Source organism: Podarcis cretensis (assembly GCF_951804945.1).
Source record: "Podarcis cretensis genome assembly, chromosome: 15".
Classification (NCBI taxonomy): Eukaryota; Metazoa; Chordata; class Lepidosauria; order Squamata; family Lacertidae; genus Podarcis; species Podarcis cretensis.
In genome coordinates this window covers 35805805-35822642 of record NC_137185.1, presented here as the reverse complement: position 1 = coordinate 35822642, position 16838 = coordinate 35805805, and the positions used below count along the sequence as shown (strand labels likewise).

General features: G+C 40.4%; 1 protein-coding gene and 1 long non-coding RNA gene across 5 annotated transcripts in view; one reads left to right on the top strand and one right to left on the bottom strand.

The window, feature by feature from the left end:
* Positions 1-16838, bottom strand: part of LOC307204041 — an 88159-nt gene that overhangs the window by 29611 nt on the left and 41710 nt on the right. The gene's annotated exons all lie outside the window — the stretch shown is intronic.
* The window catches only part of OGDH (oxoglutarate dehydrogenase), a 61201-nt gene that overhangs the window by 14912 nt on the left and 29451 nt on the right, over positions 1-16838 (top strand). The window contains exons 3-5 of one of the 4 annotated variants that reach the window (XM_079954943.1): positions 2069-2257; positions 5318-5420; positions 12872-12916. In XM_079954943.1, coding sequence (XP_079811069.1) covers positions 2069-2257; positions 5318-5420; positions 12872-12916 — 337 coding nt within the window. Of the gene's footprint in view, positions 1-2068; positions 2258-5099; positions 5191-5317; positions 5421-12871; positions 12917-16838 lie in introns of all 4 variants that reach the window. The other 3 variants (XM_079954944.1, XM_079954945.1, XM_079954946.1) reach the window with 3 other exon arrangements.

Genomic DNA, 16838 nt, shown 5'->3' with positions numbered 1-16838 from the left:
ATTAAATTTGAGCCAGGCACTCATGCTGTACCAGCTGAAAACATGCTGTACTGTATAGATCTTGTGACTTCGGTAATTCACACATTTGGTAAGGACATGCTATGCTTAAATACTGTTGTTACACTTTTTTTCCTCCCTAGCTTTGGTAGGTGGAGGGATGTTCTCTGGAATTCTAATGATGGGTTAAGTGTGCAGGTTACAAACTCATTTGAGACTTGTGACAACTGGGTAAAGAAATGAATCGGTTCCTTTTTTATTTTTAGGTCGCTGAAAAGGGAAGCACTGAATAATGTCTTAATGAATAGTTGAGCCTTAACCTGTTTTATATGCAGCATCTCACAGCTAATAGTTGGCAGTCACCTCTACTTATTCATCAAATAGCATGGATAGGACAGTCTCTAGAATTTAGTCTGACCTGAAAATAACTTTAGATACCATTTGCTGGTGCTATTTCCTTCAGGCTGAAGTCACAAAGTTAACTATTAACTATAATAGCTAATATTACAGGTTATTGCTATACTGAAGAGTTGTTACATCCCTTAGAGATTTAAGAGGTTGGTTTTTTCTAGAAATCAGATAAACCGTATCTCAGACATTGCCATTGTTTCCTAACTAGCAACAGATAAGGCCGAATTCCAAATTACTGAATGGAAAAGACTGTTTTGTTTTGGTTTCTTACCTACTGCTCTTTCTCATGGGCACATGCATGTGTATGCATACTTTGTGTTTGGTTGCCCGTCCTTTTCCTGGAAAATGGTAACTGAGTCAAGATGTTGCTTTTGCATTTGCTTTTTGCTCATTAGAAGATCTGGGGGAACCCAGGACTTTGAAAAGAATGGTATGTGAGCATATGTGACGAACAAACAACGCTAGTGGGATTTAAAGAGGCTTTGTGAAGTTAAAGGTGTATTGAAAAAAGAAATAGAACTGTAAGGATAATATTAAATGGTGTTGTAAATAAAAATATGCCCTTTTCCCTTATGGGGTATCCAAGAGCCCATATAGAGTCCTTACATAGGTTCCCTATTGGTAGGAGAGAATAACAGAGGCCAACCAGAGAATATTGAGAAGCAAAGCAGCTAGTAAGCTTGATCTTTATTGATCTGTTGCAAGAGGGTGCTCCCCTCACACGCAGGAGAGGAAGAGGACCCCCAAAATCGCTGTGCAAGGGCTTATAAAGACTTTTGAAATTCCCATCCTGTAGATCAAGACCACCCCCAGAAACATTATGCATTCATCACAGAAGGGGTGTAACCTAAGACCACCCCTCAGATAAGGTTGCATGTTGTTTTCTCCTGTCGCTTTGTTTATTTCCTGTCTGGCAGGTTACTTGATTGAATTTCTTGGGGAGCCTGGGCTCACACCCTTATTCAAACACAGATTAAGACAGGATTTGTGAAGGAAGAGACAATGGGGAGGCTTTTCCATTTTGACCATGCAGAGAAACATTTGCTCAGTTTAGGAATCAAAATGGTTCCAGGTTGGCTTTCCTGTGCTGATCTATGTACGTGTGGTTATGAACATTGCCATATATCTAAGACCATAAAATTCCTATCACAATGGCAATATCAAATATAGAGAATGTGTAAAAATGGAAAATATGGATGATTGGCGGAGAAGCTGGTGGAAGTCCAAAAAGCTGAAATTTGTGAAAATTGTTTGAGATGGCGAATTTGTAAAAGGAAAATTTAATAAAAATTATTTTTAAAAAAGAAAAAGAAAAGAATGGTATGTGGTCTCATCATAAGAGCAACTGATGACCAAACTATATATTGCATGAAACGTTTTACCAGAACATCTGATTTTTTTGGTTTACATAAAAGTAGCAATGATGGGTCTAAAATCGATCAGAGCAATTGTGCTATTTAACTATTTCTCCCCATATCATTTTCCCGATCTAAATTCTACAATTCAAAACTGCAATGCTCTGTTTATTGAAGTTCACAATTTGAATATCATTTTGGCAATGTGCATAGTAGCAGGAAAATATTTGACATGGTTGAAAAACATACTAAGCAGTTCGAAGAGGTAATTCTCACTCTAAAAAATTATTTTATTCTTTTTTTAGTCATGGGACATATTCTTTCGCAATGCCAATGCTGGAGCTGCTCCAGGTACTGCTTACCAAAGCCCCCCTCCATTAAGTACCAGCCTATCAACGCTAACACACGCACAGTCTCTGGTTCAAGCACAGCCGAATGTAGATAAACTGGTTGAAGATCATCTTGCAGTCCAGTCTCTTATTAGGGCCTATCAGGTAAGATAACCTCTTCTTACTTCTCTGCTGATGTGTAAACATCTAGCACTATTTTTTGCCAGCCCAAGTTTAAAAGAGAGAGATTCTTATAGTGTGTGTGCGTGTGTGTGTGTGTGTGTTTGCCTCCAAAATAAGACTTAAAGAATCGAACATTGATAGGAATGTAGGGAAAATAAACTGGAGTAGAAGTTCTCCTTCTACCAGTGAGTGCCTTGCATCCCACACTGGCAGATACAGATTTGCCACTTCAGGCCCAGGCTGAGCTATATTACACTCTGTATGCCAGTACATGGGCAAACTTTCTATACACCAAAATTTGTTCTTGAACAGTAGACTGCTCAGGAGAGGTTATGTGCAGAAATGGTTTGTGTGTAAGCATCTAATTTGCCTTTTTATGGTAAGCTATAGCTATAGCTGGTCTTCAGAAATAGAATCAGGCATGTTGTGTACCCACACACCAGTGGGAGACTCAGTGGCTGCTGGAGAGTTGATCTCCCTCACTTTTAGGAAGAAGAGCATCACACAGATCAGGTAGCCTGTGGCTATGAAAGCTTGAGATGATAAGACTGGCCTACTGCTGTCACTATATAAAGCTTATTGCAAGCCTACCACATAAGGTTACAACACTGCCATTTTAGTGTTTAGAAAATGTGTGATTTTCTTGATCTAATCCATGGTCTCAAAAAAGTTTCCATTATCAATGTTAACTTTTAAAAAGAAAATCCCTACCCTTTAACCTCAAGTAGATTTCAAAATACACAAGATTGTTAGATTATTGTTAGAGTATCAAAAGAAGATAAACCAACCTGCTACATCTAGCATTTGTCCAAAACTGAAAGTAGATCATGGTTTGCCAAAATGTGCGCTGCAAATATCAGCCTGGCTTTGGCCAGGTTCCAGGACCAAGACGTGTTATATAGCAGCAGACGGTTCTATTCAGCTGCTGCTTTGTGCAGCTGGGTTGTGTGGAATCATGAAAGATAAAGCAGAGTTAAAGATTATAATAGCTAGAAAATTAATTTGGGTGAAAGCACACACAAAAAATGAAAATTTCAGAACTAGGATAATTTTAATAAAACTACATGAAAGGACTGTCAAATACTTCCATAAGAGGCTAGTATGAAAGCTTGAAAATATTTCTCAAACAACTAATTGTAGGTTATGTGATATCTACTGAACTTAAAGCTTTGCGAAACGTATCAATTTTTCCTTGATAAAAACAGTCTCCTATTAAATGATTGTCACACAATGGTGTGCTTTTCCCCATATGCCTGAAAAAGATCAGAATATACAAGTGAAAAGAATGTGTTAAAATGATTGTATCCTTCAGAGTGTTATACTTCTTGGGACAGCTTTTCCCCATTGCAGTTTCTTTTCCTATATCTTTCTCTTCAAGTTCTGGAAACAAACAAGAAAACAGGTAAGATTCTTCCCTAGAGAGGGTGATAATGTTAGTCATGCTCAGAGTAGGCTCATTGAAATCAGTGAATTTAACTAACAAGTTTGTTGATTTCACTCTGTAAAGATGGGTGATATCCAACTGGATCTGATATGAGTATGACTTTGTTGCTATCATCCACAGATAACTTGTTTAATTATTTGTCACATCCACAAATACTGTATCAGAAAAGATTTACTAGTTAGGAGGAGGTTCTAATGGAAATAGATGTAATAATTGGCTGCCGCTGAGGAAATCAATGATATGAATCGGAACTAAACAGCAGCAGTGGGACTGAGGTCTCTGAGGCATCTGGTCTCTGATGTTTGTGCTAATCCATGGCAGATACCAATAATAATGTCTTATTGCTCAAACAATACAAGTAAGAGTGAGCAGCCTATTAGATGTAGTCTTTTTTAAATCATCCAGTAATAATACAACCTTCACAAGAATAATATAAAAAATATGTAATTTGGCTTCTGAATGGTAAAGCACTTAAATTCTGACAATTCTTTTAAAACATGATAACGCAAGAAGTGAAAGTGAAATCTAGTTCCTGCATATTTACATTAAGCAGATGTTTAGTTTATTGTATAGTGATTAAGCTTCAAGTTCCAAAAGTTACTGGTTACATCGTTCATGCTTCTGGTCTGAAATTCTTGCTGATTAATGTCTGACTTGTCAGTTTGCATGACCCAAATAAAACACACTTGGGCACAAGGAAGTTTAATACAGAGAAAACTTTTGAAGGAGCAAGCATGTTTCTGTAGAAGAACAATAGCTAAAAGCAATACATTTTCTTGAAGCTGGGCCTCATGGAGGATTTTTAATTGAAATGCAAAGGTGGAGTGAAATAGAAAAGAAATAAATCTCAACAAGGTCACTTCCAGACAAATACGTTAATTAGGTATGTTCATCCCTTGACTGAGGAAATATATATATATCTCAGCAAACATGGTAAAGGCACTACTTATTTTACGTATTGCATCTAATAAGCAGTACAATCATGTCCTTCAAGATCCCATCTAATATTTAGAATAAGGACATGAAACCGAGCCATCATGGGCTACATCTTTTTGAATGTAAGCCACAAAGATGTTTTCTGGGAATAAATTTACAAAAATAAGCAGCATTTTAACAGATGTATTCAGCACTTTCCACATTTGTAATTGAATATTTATCATGGATGTCCCTTTGCCCCACTGAGTTTTTGTACTATTAAAGTATTTTTACTCCTTTAGTTTAAGAAAAGTTCAGTTCCAGTATGACATATGGTGTAAAATGAGATCAGTGTTAAGATTTGCGTTGATCTCTATAAACTTGAAGCAATAGCATTACAGAAAATCTGCAATGTGAAACATGATTGATAACCAGCTTTGTGACTAATTTTGTTGTTGTTTCTAGGTCAGGGGTCACCACATTGCCAAGCTTGATCCTCTCGGCATTAGTTGTGTAAATTTTGATGAATCGGCAGTAACTGATTCTCCAAACGTCGGTGAGAATTACTCTGCAAATTAATTCTAATGTAATTTTAACTTTTATACCCCTTTCCTTTCCTTCCCCTTCCTCCCCATCCCTCTTCTGGTATCCACTTTCCTTTTCATTCCTGGCCCATTTCATAGATTCGAGGGCATCATGTAGCACAGCTCGACCCACTGGGCATCTTGGATGCTGATCTGGACTCTTCCGTTCCAGCCGATATTATCACTTCCACAGATAAACTGGGTGAGGGCTCCGAGAGCAGTTAGTGCCGCATTGCTTGAGCTCCTCCTCTCTCACTTTCACAGCTTCTAGTTAGATTGCTTCACTAAGTCTGAAGGGAAAGGTCTTAAGTTTCCTTTATAATGATCACTTTTTAAAAAATTGAACAGCAGCAAAGTAGTTCTGTCCCTTGTCACTTACCACTGTGGGCACAAGGTGTTACATGTGCAATACAAGCCAGTTTGTTCTCTTCTACTGTTAATTTTGAGTTCAGTAGTTAAGGGCTCTGGGTAGGTTAGTAGTGTCTATTATTTGCCTCTGAGGAAATGAGGACTATTTTGGAGTCACGTAAACAGGCCTTCTTCCTTGCCTTTAGCATCCCTTGACCCCCAGTGTTCAGTATGTCTCTTGCTTGGAACTGCAGTGACTTGATTCAGCAGCTTGGAGTTCTGCAGTGATGCTACTGGGGAGGAACGGGGTGGTTTTTCAAAAGCCTTCAGGCAAGTCTTGTGGTATTTCCTCACTCAGTTCAGTTGTAATCCTTAGCTATGCAGCTTGCCCTAAAATCCTAAGAGTAGCTGAACCAATGACTTTCAGTGATCATGACGAGGAAGCTTTGGAGTTTATTCCCACATCTAATCAAGAGACTGAAATGGTGAGACCCTTGGTTGCAAGGTGCATGTATGTTGCTCAGATGAGAGTGTGTGTGCTGAGCCCTGTTTGAAATTCAGTTTTCCAGTAAAGCCCAACCTGATCTTTTAAGTTTGATCACTAGTATTTTTTCCAAGCATAGCACAGGTTACGGTGGCTGAGCTCTATTTATTGCTGGTGCTTTCTACAGGTTAATCAACCTGGCTCCGCAAGCGCTTTTAAGTAGCATGCTTCTAACTTAGAATAGAACAATAATAATGACCACTAACTCCTTTCAAGACTGACATGTGATTAGAGTATTTGTGCATGTAATGTTTTGAGATGGTCATGATTGATGTGCTCATAGAATGTATATTTGTGAAATGGAAGGTATCCAAAGGAGAAAAAAACAAAACTGTAATGGATGCTGTTCTACTCATGTTCAGTCCACTTTGCTACACTGTCATCTTCAACTTACAGTTGGCATTCTGATGTTGTTGCCCCCTTTATGTTAAAGATCCATTACTCAAACGAAGAGCGTTGGTCGTGAAGTCTAGGGGTTCTTTTCAGGCCTTTGGAGGGGATCCCTAATGTGTTCTACAGTACTCCTTTGACATTACACACATTAAATCATCTTCAGCAAATATGTCAGATACAGGACAGTGGAGTGCAGCACCCCTTTACAGTGGAGTGGTGGTGATGAATTAAGATGGAATAGACATTTTGAAGGGGGAAATCATAGGTGGGCCCCTGCAGGATAGAGAATCTGACTCTATAACCCATTTTACTTATGTCCCTGCTTGATAATGGCTTCATTATTACTCTTGTAGTCTGTCATTAATACTTCACAAGGGTAGAGTTACACCACCACCAGTTTTATATGTGTTCATATATGTGAATCCTAAGATTTTAATAAAGCTGTATATAACTCTGCTACCTTGCATAGACAGTGTATGTATGAACTTCTTTAGATAATCTTTTTCTGATCAGAGAGTGAAATCAAAGCTGTTTCACATTAAATAAAGTTAACTGGGATATTAAATATTCACAAGTGATGATTTTTTAATCTACTAATATTTAGTATCTTATCCAGTCTTATGGGGCTCTCAGACAGTAGCTAGGTTGTATTCTGAGAAATATGTGCCACCTTACATGCTAAGTTATCTGTGGCAATGGACACTGCAAACTCAGTTTGAGAAGTAAGGTGTAGAGTGGTTCATGTTGCCTTAGAACAATGGTAGCCAAAAGTGTATTCACACTGATATAGCAGCATCAGTTTCTGTCCAGTGTGGAATTATCGTAGTTGTGTATACTCTGTACTATAACAAAATGGGCATACTACAAAATGGGCAAATGTGTGCAAGCTCAGGCACTAGTTCTTAAAAGTTACAGCTCATACAACAACCAGATGGGTGGAAGCAGTTCAGGTAGCCTGATGCAGTGGGTACTGTTAGGTGAAAACTGAGGGAGAGCCAAATGTGCCTGGTATCTCAGCAGGGCTGATGGAAGAGCCCTGCTCACGATCCTGAACAAATTCTGGAATACATAGGAAACTACCTTGTACCAAACCATTTGTCTGCCTAGTCCAGTATTGTCTACTTTGACTGGCTGTGTCTCTCCAGGATGTCAGGGCTGAAGCCTTTTCCATCACCTTCTACCTGAGCCTTTTAAGTGGATGTGCCAGGGATTGAACCCAGGATCTTCTGTGTGCAAAGCATGTATTCAATCACTGAGTTATGTTTACTTTCCACATGTAAGCAGTTGGTTGCTCTCTATATAGCTGCTTTCTCAAGCATTGCTCTAAGCTCAATAGGCTGGCTTAAAATTGGGTGCTGTCTTGACAGGATTTTACTAGGTGCTTAGTGCAACAGACCTGTAGCTCAGAAAAAGTTTGTTAAAAAGCAGTTTTGTTAACTTCAAGATAATTTGCTCTTGAAATTATTACTGAGTATAGTTCATGACACAGGGGAGCTGCAACCTGTATTAGTAAACTTGCAGCAATCTGGTGAGTTATGCACCAGCCACACACCAGCTGGTTTTCCTGGGATGTGCATTGGAACAGCTGGCACACACTGTACCTCAACATAGTTTATTCGTTTTTGCAAGCTCTACTTCCTTTTTGGGAAACTGAATTCCTTTTTAGTGCTTCTTTATAAATGTGCTTATAGACATAAAGGCAAGCAGGTCTGCTCTTAAGGGCTGCTTGGCAGGCAACTTGAACAGGGTAAGCAAACAAACCATAGCTAAAGGTATATGTCTGATCCACACATAATGCCATGTCATAGATATAACAGGTCAAGCTTTCGGAATCCAACGACAAGCCATGGCTTCACATCACAGTTTGTTGATAGTTAACATACCATAGTTCAGCTGCTAGGCAGTTTGAAGATTATCATACTAAATAAAACCATGGCTTAGCTTTGCATGCAAACCTGGCCTGTATCAAGGGCAGGGCGGAGCCCTTATAGTAATATCTGTTTGTAAGAAAGGGACTCCTGCAGCCAGATGTTTCATACCAATGCCCCATTCATACTGCAGGCATGGAATGGGGGACTATAAGTAAACACAACTTGTGCCTCTTGGGAGATAAGCCAGGAACAAAATAAGCTTTCAGAGACATATCTTGCTATTTCCTTTGAAACTAATTAGTGGCTTAATACAGTACACACACACACACACACAGTATAATTTTGAGGGGGGTTTTATAATCAAGTGGTGTATAATTTTCATGAAATAAATAAAAATAGGATAAGATAATTCAAATCTAGCTAGTATTGGGGGGGGGGGAGGCCAAATTCTTACTGAGAAGTGGTTCCGCCATTACTAGAGCCCTTCTCTGCTGATTAGCAGCACTGAAAGGATGAATTTGTTACTATTGTCCTTTGGTAGTGGAAGCGCTGTGCTAATGTGGTTTTTATGCTGAATGCATTATTTCCTGCTGAAAGCTAAGTGATATCCATTTGCAGTTTATCAACTTCTGTGGAAGAGGTTTGTATAGGTATTCATCTTGTTATGTTGAACTGCTTGCTGCACATAGGAATAAACTCTGTGATTATTTTTGGTCCCAAATAATCCTAAAGTACAATTTGTAGAGATAAGTACTGGCCTTGTGCTGCTGAGCTTGTGTGCCTGCCTTTTAAACCATGAATTCAAACAAGTACAAAGTCACTATGTTCCTAGATATGAAAATGCGAATTAGGGAGAGTCACATGGAAGGTGGTTGATAGTAGCCATTGAAGTGTGGCTTACATTTTAGTGGGGGGAAATGTTGACCTTTTAAGTCAGGCTTCCTCAGACTCGGCCCTCCAGATATTTTGAGACTACAATTCCCATCCTCCCTGACCACTGGTCCTGCTAGCTAGGGATCATGGGAGTTGTAGGCCAAAAACACCTGAAGGGCTGAGTTTGAGGATGAGGATGCCCGTTTTAAGTGATCTAGCAGAATGACTTCAGTTGTTGCTATAATACTGTTCCCCCTTTTTGTACACTTTGACATTTTATTCCTTGGATACAAATGTTTTATAATTAAGACAGGGAGATTCAGAACTACATTTTCTCATTCAGAATATCCTGTTATCTTGTTTTATTCCTTGCTTTTACAGCACTATATTAATTGTTTAATTGGTGTCTCACCAATATCCAATGCAGATATTATTATTACAACCATATACCTTTGGAGAACAAGCATTCCTTCCTCCATAAAATGTAAATAAAATTGTTACTTTTTTAATCTTATTCCTCTCTAGTGCTATTCTACAAGATAGGTTATGCTGCATTCAGGGCAGTAAAACACAGACACAGAACCCATCAGAGACTGTAGGCACATCACCTTCTTTTTCTGCAGCCTCTGCTGTATTTTGACTCAGCAGAAAATGTCATTCTAGTTGTTTGTTTTTATTAGCAGGCCTTCAAGGTCTAGCAACAAACTTATGGCTAGAAACAGAATATTCAATCCACATTGTCTCAGGAGGTCTTTGGAAGGACAGGCTCTCTGCTTCTGTGAGTCAGTCCATTCTTGCCCTTGAGTCAGGGAATGGTGCTATGCAGCTACCTTTTCCCCCACACAAATTTCCTGTTTCTAACTGATTTGCTCCTGGGACCCAATCCCAAAATATTCAGCACCGAACATGCAGACTCCCAGTCCTTGCATGCTGTGGTTGATTATGTGACATTTGAGTTCAGTGAATGTTTTGAACTCTTGTGGTCTAACATAAGCAGTCCGCCAGTAGGTTTTACCATGTGAAATGGAAATACTTTTGTAGAATGGTTAAATTTTCAACTTTACATTCTTTAGAAATTTGTCACTTCCAAAGTTTCCTAGAGAATGTTATGTAAGGCAGCCACTTGGACATCATCTGTTCTAGACTAAATTGATTTGTTCCATTTGTTAGGCCATATTTGATTCATTCCTTTCTCTAATACAGTTTGCACCATGCATAGAGGCAAACTGCTTTGGTATGAATCAAAATCTAGAATAACACCTGGGGCAATGAAACTCATCAATGAATTGTCCTCAGATTTTATCAGGTGCCACTCCAACAATGGCAAGGAGCAGCGACAGACTATGGAGCATGGGTGACAGGTTTTGTCTTGTTCCTACATCATGAACCATAACATCTTTCACAGCATTGTGCCCTTTGCTCTTCAAAATAGTTGCCTTTTTATATTTTGCTCTGGATCCATCTTTCCGGGGATCCTATGAAGGAACCTGAGTCACTCTACAATATATGTGATCCTCCCCTTCATTTAATGGCTAATGGTGCTAAGAACTCATTTGGAAAGCTGCAGGACAAGGCATGATGTTCCTTGGGACAGCAACCCATAAATTTGTTTTACCTCCCTTCCAAACTAACCTGAGAGGAATATAACCTCCCCTTTGGACTGGTATTTGAGAGAATCTGAGGACAACACATAGGTGAGTACACTGGCCATTGTCTACACTAATGGCTTTTGGGAAGGAGTAGGGGATGTGCCAGTCTGTAAATGATTGGGTACCTCTGGGGTAGTTTGTCCGCCTTTGGCCCCCACTTGTACTCAGCTCTCATCTATGGCTCCTGGAAGCTGTCAGCATGTGACAGTGGCCACACCTTAGGAACGACTTCAACTGGCCAGCTAAACCGAGTGAGGGTAGACGATGGGTCTTAAACCGTTGGTGAGTTAGGACTTGCCCTGCATGCAAATACAGGATCCAGCGAATTGATCAGATGAGACCAAAAGTGGGTCCAATGCTTAAGGAGGCGGTTTCTGCAAGTGCTTCAGAGAGAAGTGAGGAGCAGGTTGGGCTCGTCAACCTGGGAAGGTAGCCTATCTAGGAGAAGGAAAACTCTGATCCTAAACCTCTTTTGCCTTGCTAGATATATTCAGAAGAAAAGAGTAAACCCTACACAAATCCAGAGTGGCACCTTGTGGGCTCCTTACAGCAACTCCTGCAGCCAAGCTGGTGCCAGATGTATTGCTTTGCTTTCTTTGGACCACATCAGTGAAGCCGATGGGGCAGGGTCTTGTCACCTGGGCAGCAGTTTGACTTCACCCCCTTGGGTACACTCCATTGTCTCCTGAGACAAACATATGTCGACAAAGCCTTCGTTCAATTCACTCAGCCTTCTTATGGAGCTAAGCATATCATTTGGCATGATCTGCCCTTGATATACAAAGCTTTCTTAAATATCTACCGTACCCATGATGCAATCAGACAACCTGATCATTAGTTCAGGGGCTGAGGCACAACTGAAATACTGTTGCACAAAGGAATCTTGCTATAGCTGCTTACAACTGCATACAGAGAACAAAGTTGTTTATGGTTACATTCCAAGCTAATCATCATCCTGTGGTGGAAGCTCTGAACCTCAAGAGGGTCATATTAACATGCTGAGGAAGGTGCCTACTCAGCTCCCTGTGATAATGGGTTTGATGGTTTCCCTCCCAGAAGAAGCTTTTGGGTGTCGAGGCCATTTGAGAAGGATGAGTCATAGCAGCAGTGACTTGCAGTAGTACACAATAAGTTTCTGTTTAGCAAAATCCTGCCAATGAATTACCCTGCCAGTAAATTGTTCCTTATTAGGAGGTGCCTTTGAAATCTCTGTTGATAGCCAAGCTAGGTTTAAACTTTAAAGCAAAGCCATTGACAGTTGTTCTGACTTTGACAAACCGAAAAGCAGGTGAGCCAGAGTAGTCAATAGTTAGTTTGTTGAGAAAAAACATAGGATACACAGTCTCAGCTGTGAAACTCATTAGCCTTTGACGTCTTTCAGTCTAATCTATCTCACAGGGTTGTTAGTGAGGATAAATTGTGTGAACACTTTGTACATTGCCTTGAGCTCCACAGAGGTAGAAAGGGATACGAGAAAGTGCTAAGAGGTTACTTCAGCTGGAGCAGATATGGGATTCTGTAAGAAGGCTTTCGTTTATTCATTTGTACTTTTTAAACTAGGCTCCTGCTCTAGAGACCGCTTGTTCCACGGTTTACTACTTGATGCTCTGAACTCTTCCCCCCCCCTCCCCCGGCTTGCACATTTTACATAAGGAAACAATGAGGAGATCTCAAACCATGTAGCTTAACTGCTGTGTATCGGGTAACTTTCACACCTCTTTTTCTCTGTATGGTTTATATGGCTGGCTCTGAAAGATTCATTCAAGGATTTCCCCCCTGTAGTATTGCAGTCATCCTTCATTCTAACCTCCTTTCCTATGGTGGTGTTGACGGTGTGCTTGTGAGTACTGTTTAAAACGTTGACTTTCTCTGTATATTGCTACTTCCGCGGTTCTTTGGGGTTTTTAAAAAACTAACTTTGACTGGGTCTCTCTGTCTTCTCCTTTCTGCATCCCACCTTACCCCCTTCTCCCAGATCTTGCAGTATTCAAGGAGCGGCTGAGAGTGCTAACAGTAGGAGGTATGCAAATAATGAGCGTCTAACCCCTTCTGGAGATTAGGACTCTCTGAATAGTTGACTCTGAGCATGTATAGTTTAGGTAAAGTTGCAGCTTGCCCCCATGTCAAACAGTGTTTGTTTTCTTCTCAGAGTGGTTTGGAATGTATGTGACCAAAGTGCTTCATCATCATCTTCCTCCCAAATTACATACCTCTTTATTTAATTGAGTGGTAGCCATTTTTTCCTACTGTTTGTTTGCCATTGTTTGTTGTGTTGAGTACTGTCTTAATTGTTGTCACATGTTCATTAGAGCACTTACTCAAGTGCCTTTGATACTTAACCTTACTTGTGTGATTTAATATTATTTGGTGCACAAAAGTAAATGTTACATTTATGTAGGTGCCAAACTTCTGGCAGGGACATTCAGGCATCTAAATAGCCAGGCTTGGTTATTTTTCTATCTTGCTAAGAGATTCCCATCTCATGGTAGTCTTATGCTGTGAGTTGGATACTTCAGTGTCCAATGCTTAATCATAATTTCCAAGTTACTGTTTTTTTATCCAGTTGAACAGAGCAAAATATTTCTAAAGAGAGATTAATCCCACACTATGTGTGGTGCTTTCCGTTTCACAGCTAATCTGGGCTTCTTTCTGGCAGGCTGGTATGTTGCAATGCATATAGGTGACAATTAAAAAGTAAAGCATATTAAGAAAATGCTTCCTTGCTGCATGCACAAGAATGAATATTTAGCTTTCCTGTTGTCACATGATACTGTATTCTTCTCCTAAATCAAACCTACTGTTGGCCTTGGTTTGGATTTGTCTCTGTAAAATCTCTGTAGATAAACAAATGGCTATCTCACTTATTGGGATCTAATGTCCCTAAACAGAAGACAACTTTAAAAAGTTATGACTATAGCCAACTAAATGGGTGTTTTTTTAAAAAAACAAAACAAAAGACAAAAACCCTGGTCATACTCCCACAGTCTTTCCAACCATCAGAAATTTATGGAGTTAAATAAAAAAGTAAAGGCTGGTTTGCTCCTGCAGCAGCCCTTTTGTGGATAGTATACCCTCGGTCCTTTCTCTCTCTCAGCGTTTGTAACTTTAAAATCCCTGCTAATCACATTCTCCCTACTTCAGCATCTCTACTGGGATGGGAGATGCAGTGGTGAGTAACAGAATGACTTGCCTTACCCTAGCCTGATTCTGCATCCAGGGTAGCAAAATGATGTCCTTCAGGCTGAGGGTGTGTTCATGTCATATTTCTGCTAATAATAATAAGCATTAAAAATTACTTGATAGATGCTTTTTTCTAATGGGTGAATTAGAAAAAAGCATCTCTCTCATACCTCTTGATACATAATATTAACAGGTCTATGCACTGAATTTCCAAACAGATGAGAATTACTTCTAACGAGCAGGACTAATGTAACTATCACCTCACTCAGATGAATTTAAAGTCACTCTGAGATCTTCCCTTAATTGAAACTTTCACAATTTAAAAAAATGCTTCGGTTTTTACAACAAAGCAAAAGGGAGACCCAGAAAGCAGCTAGCACAATATGTTCTGACACAAGAACAATATTTGGTTTCCCCATGCAATTCCCACCCACCCCTTTTACGAAAGAGCTTATTCTGTGAACCAACAATGTAGATTTTAAAAACCAGCAAGTGCCAAACACAGGCATTAGACCCGGGTAATAAGGTATGACCAAACTGCGGGAGGCAGTGGAAGACAGGAGTGCTCTGGTCCATGGGGTCATGAAGAGCCGGACACGACTAAACAAACAACAACAATAAGGTATGGGAATTACCCAAATCTGCCTCCTGAGGACAGAACTACACTTGATTCAGGTTGCCATCAATATGAAAGCAAAATTTCAAGTACTCCCTGACCTCTGTATCGTGTTTCAGCTGGAGTTGGGGGGACGATCTCTTGACAGGAAACCTAATTAGGCCCACCATGCCTCCCCATTTGGTCCGCCAGGCATAATGAAGATAACAGGCATTCCATTGGCCCTTCTTTATTGCCTATGTGAAGGCATCATACCTCCAATCATAAATGGTGTCTAGTACGGGGCAAGTAAAGCTGGATCAAAAAAGGGGGTGGAGGACCCAGCTGATCAGCACTGGGTGCAGTTATTTGCAAGGCACTTTGAAGCCTTGGCTGTCAGCTGATCACTGGAGCCCTAAAGTACAGTGCAGAGCTCCTTTTCCAAGCAACAACAATCAGCTGGTGGTACTTGAAGAGTACCTGCACAGCCCAAGTCCCAACAGTTCACTGGGATTGGCCCAGGGAGCTGGAGGAAGTAGCTCGGATTCAAAGCACTTCCTTCACTGCTTTCTCAGAAGAGATGAAAAAATGCTCAATTTAAAAACTTGGTGTGCTTTTTTTCTTTTCCCAGGGGAGCAATTTATATTCAAAGCACTGGAGGAAGTGCTTTGAATATAAACAGCTTTCTCTACAAAGGAGGAAATGTTCCAATGATAGGAGCATTTTGCCCTCTGCAGATATTTCAAAGGGGTTCCCTGTAACCAACAATCAGTCAATTATCTGTTACAGTGACCTTCAGGCTTTGACAAGTGTCAGTCACCTCATGCCATTATGAAGTCAGGTGGACCACCCACCCATCAAAGTTTGTTTGCAAGAGATGAGGAAGATAAGGAATTGCCAGAAGCAATTCCCAACCCAACCCCTAGTTTAGTCAGACTTTGTTTCCTTGCCCCCCTGGTGGGAGAGCAGCACGGGATACAGAGGACTAAACATGGCAGCAAGGAGTGAGAATTTGGCATATCATTTAAATGTTCAGTAGCAAGCCTTTATCAAGCAGCATTGTAGCTCTGCCTACCAGCCTGCTTCCAAGTCTATGTAATCTTCTACTGACAGATGAAGCAGAAACGTCTGGTGGGAATTGATTGCTTTGCAATCGGCCTGATACAGGAAGAAAAATGACGTAACCTGTACAGTCTTTTCTTTGAGCCCTTTAGATCAGCTGTAGAAGCCCTTTCTTGTGTCTTGTGTCTTGCTGCCGTCTGAAATCTTGCTGGTGGTAACAGGGGAAAGGGCCTTGGTTACGTGGGTCTCCCTGCTCCGAGAAAACCATCCATGCCTGTTGCCAGTGGCCTTATGCCATCATCTTGCAGCATTTTAGAGAGGACATTAGTCTGCCCTTTGTTTGGCTTTTGTCTCCCCTTGGCTTCATGATGATTTTGCTGTTTCAGCTTCTATTGTCTTAGGTTTAAGATGGTTCCTCTGTTTCAGTTTGTGTTTAACTGTTTTTGGTTAGTTGCATGTAGTGCTTACTTTAAGGTCAAAGGCGGAATAGAAATTTCAAAACGCATAAAGGGCTGGATTCAGCTAATGAGTCCCATCAGTGGAAGCCCTATGCCAGAACTTCTGCTTGCTCTACGGGGCTTTCCGCCTGTCCTCCCCTCATGTCCCCTGAAAAGGGCTTTGGGGGGAGTATTAGGAGAACCTCCTGGAACAGCATGGCTGGGGAGGAGAGGCAGAATTGTTCTGTCTGGCAAGCTGAAATGCTTTCTGTTACAAAACTCCTCCCAGAATAGTTTCTCACTAGATACTAAGTTGATCATCATTAAGGAGTTTTTCTTTAATGTCGAAAATGCTTGTCAAGTTGCTGTGCAAAATCTCCACTTGGATTAGTTGGCATATCTTTTTATAGACAACCTTCTGGCTCTCAGTTGTATGCTCTTCAGCTGAACACTCCTTAATTATTCCAGCAACTGATGCTGAAGTATTTTAATATTGGTAATAATAAGATGCTTCTGGTCTGTGCTCCTGCACAGTAAACGTGAATAGTGGATGCTTAAATGTATTGCTGAGAGAGAATTTTGAAATTTTGTGGAAGCAAAACCTTTGTGAGGCCTGTGAAAAGCGTTGTTTGCAGAGTCCAGTTCATTCTCAAATCTTTGTTCCCATG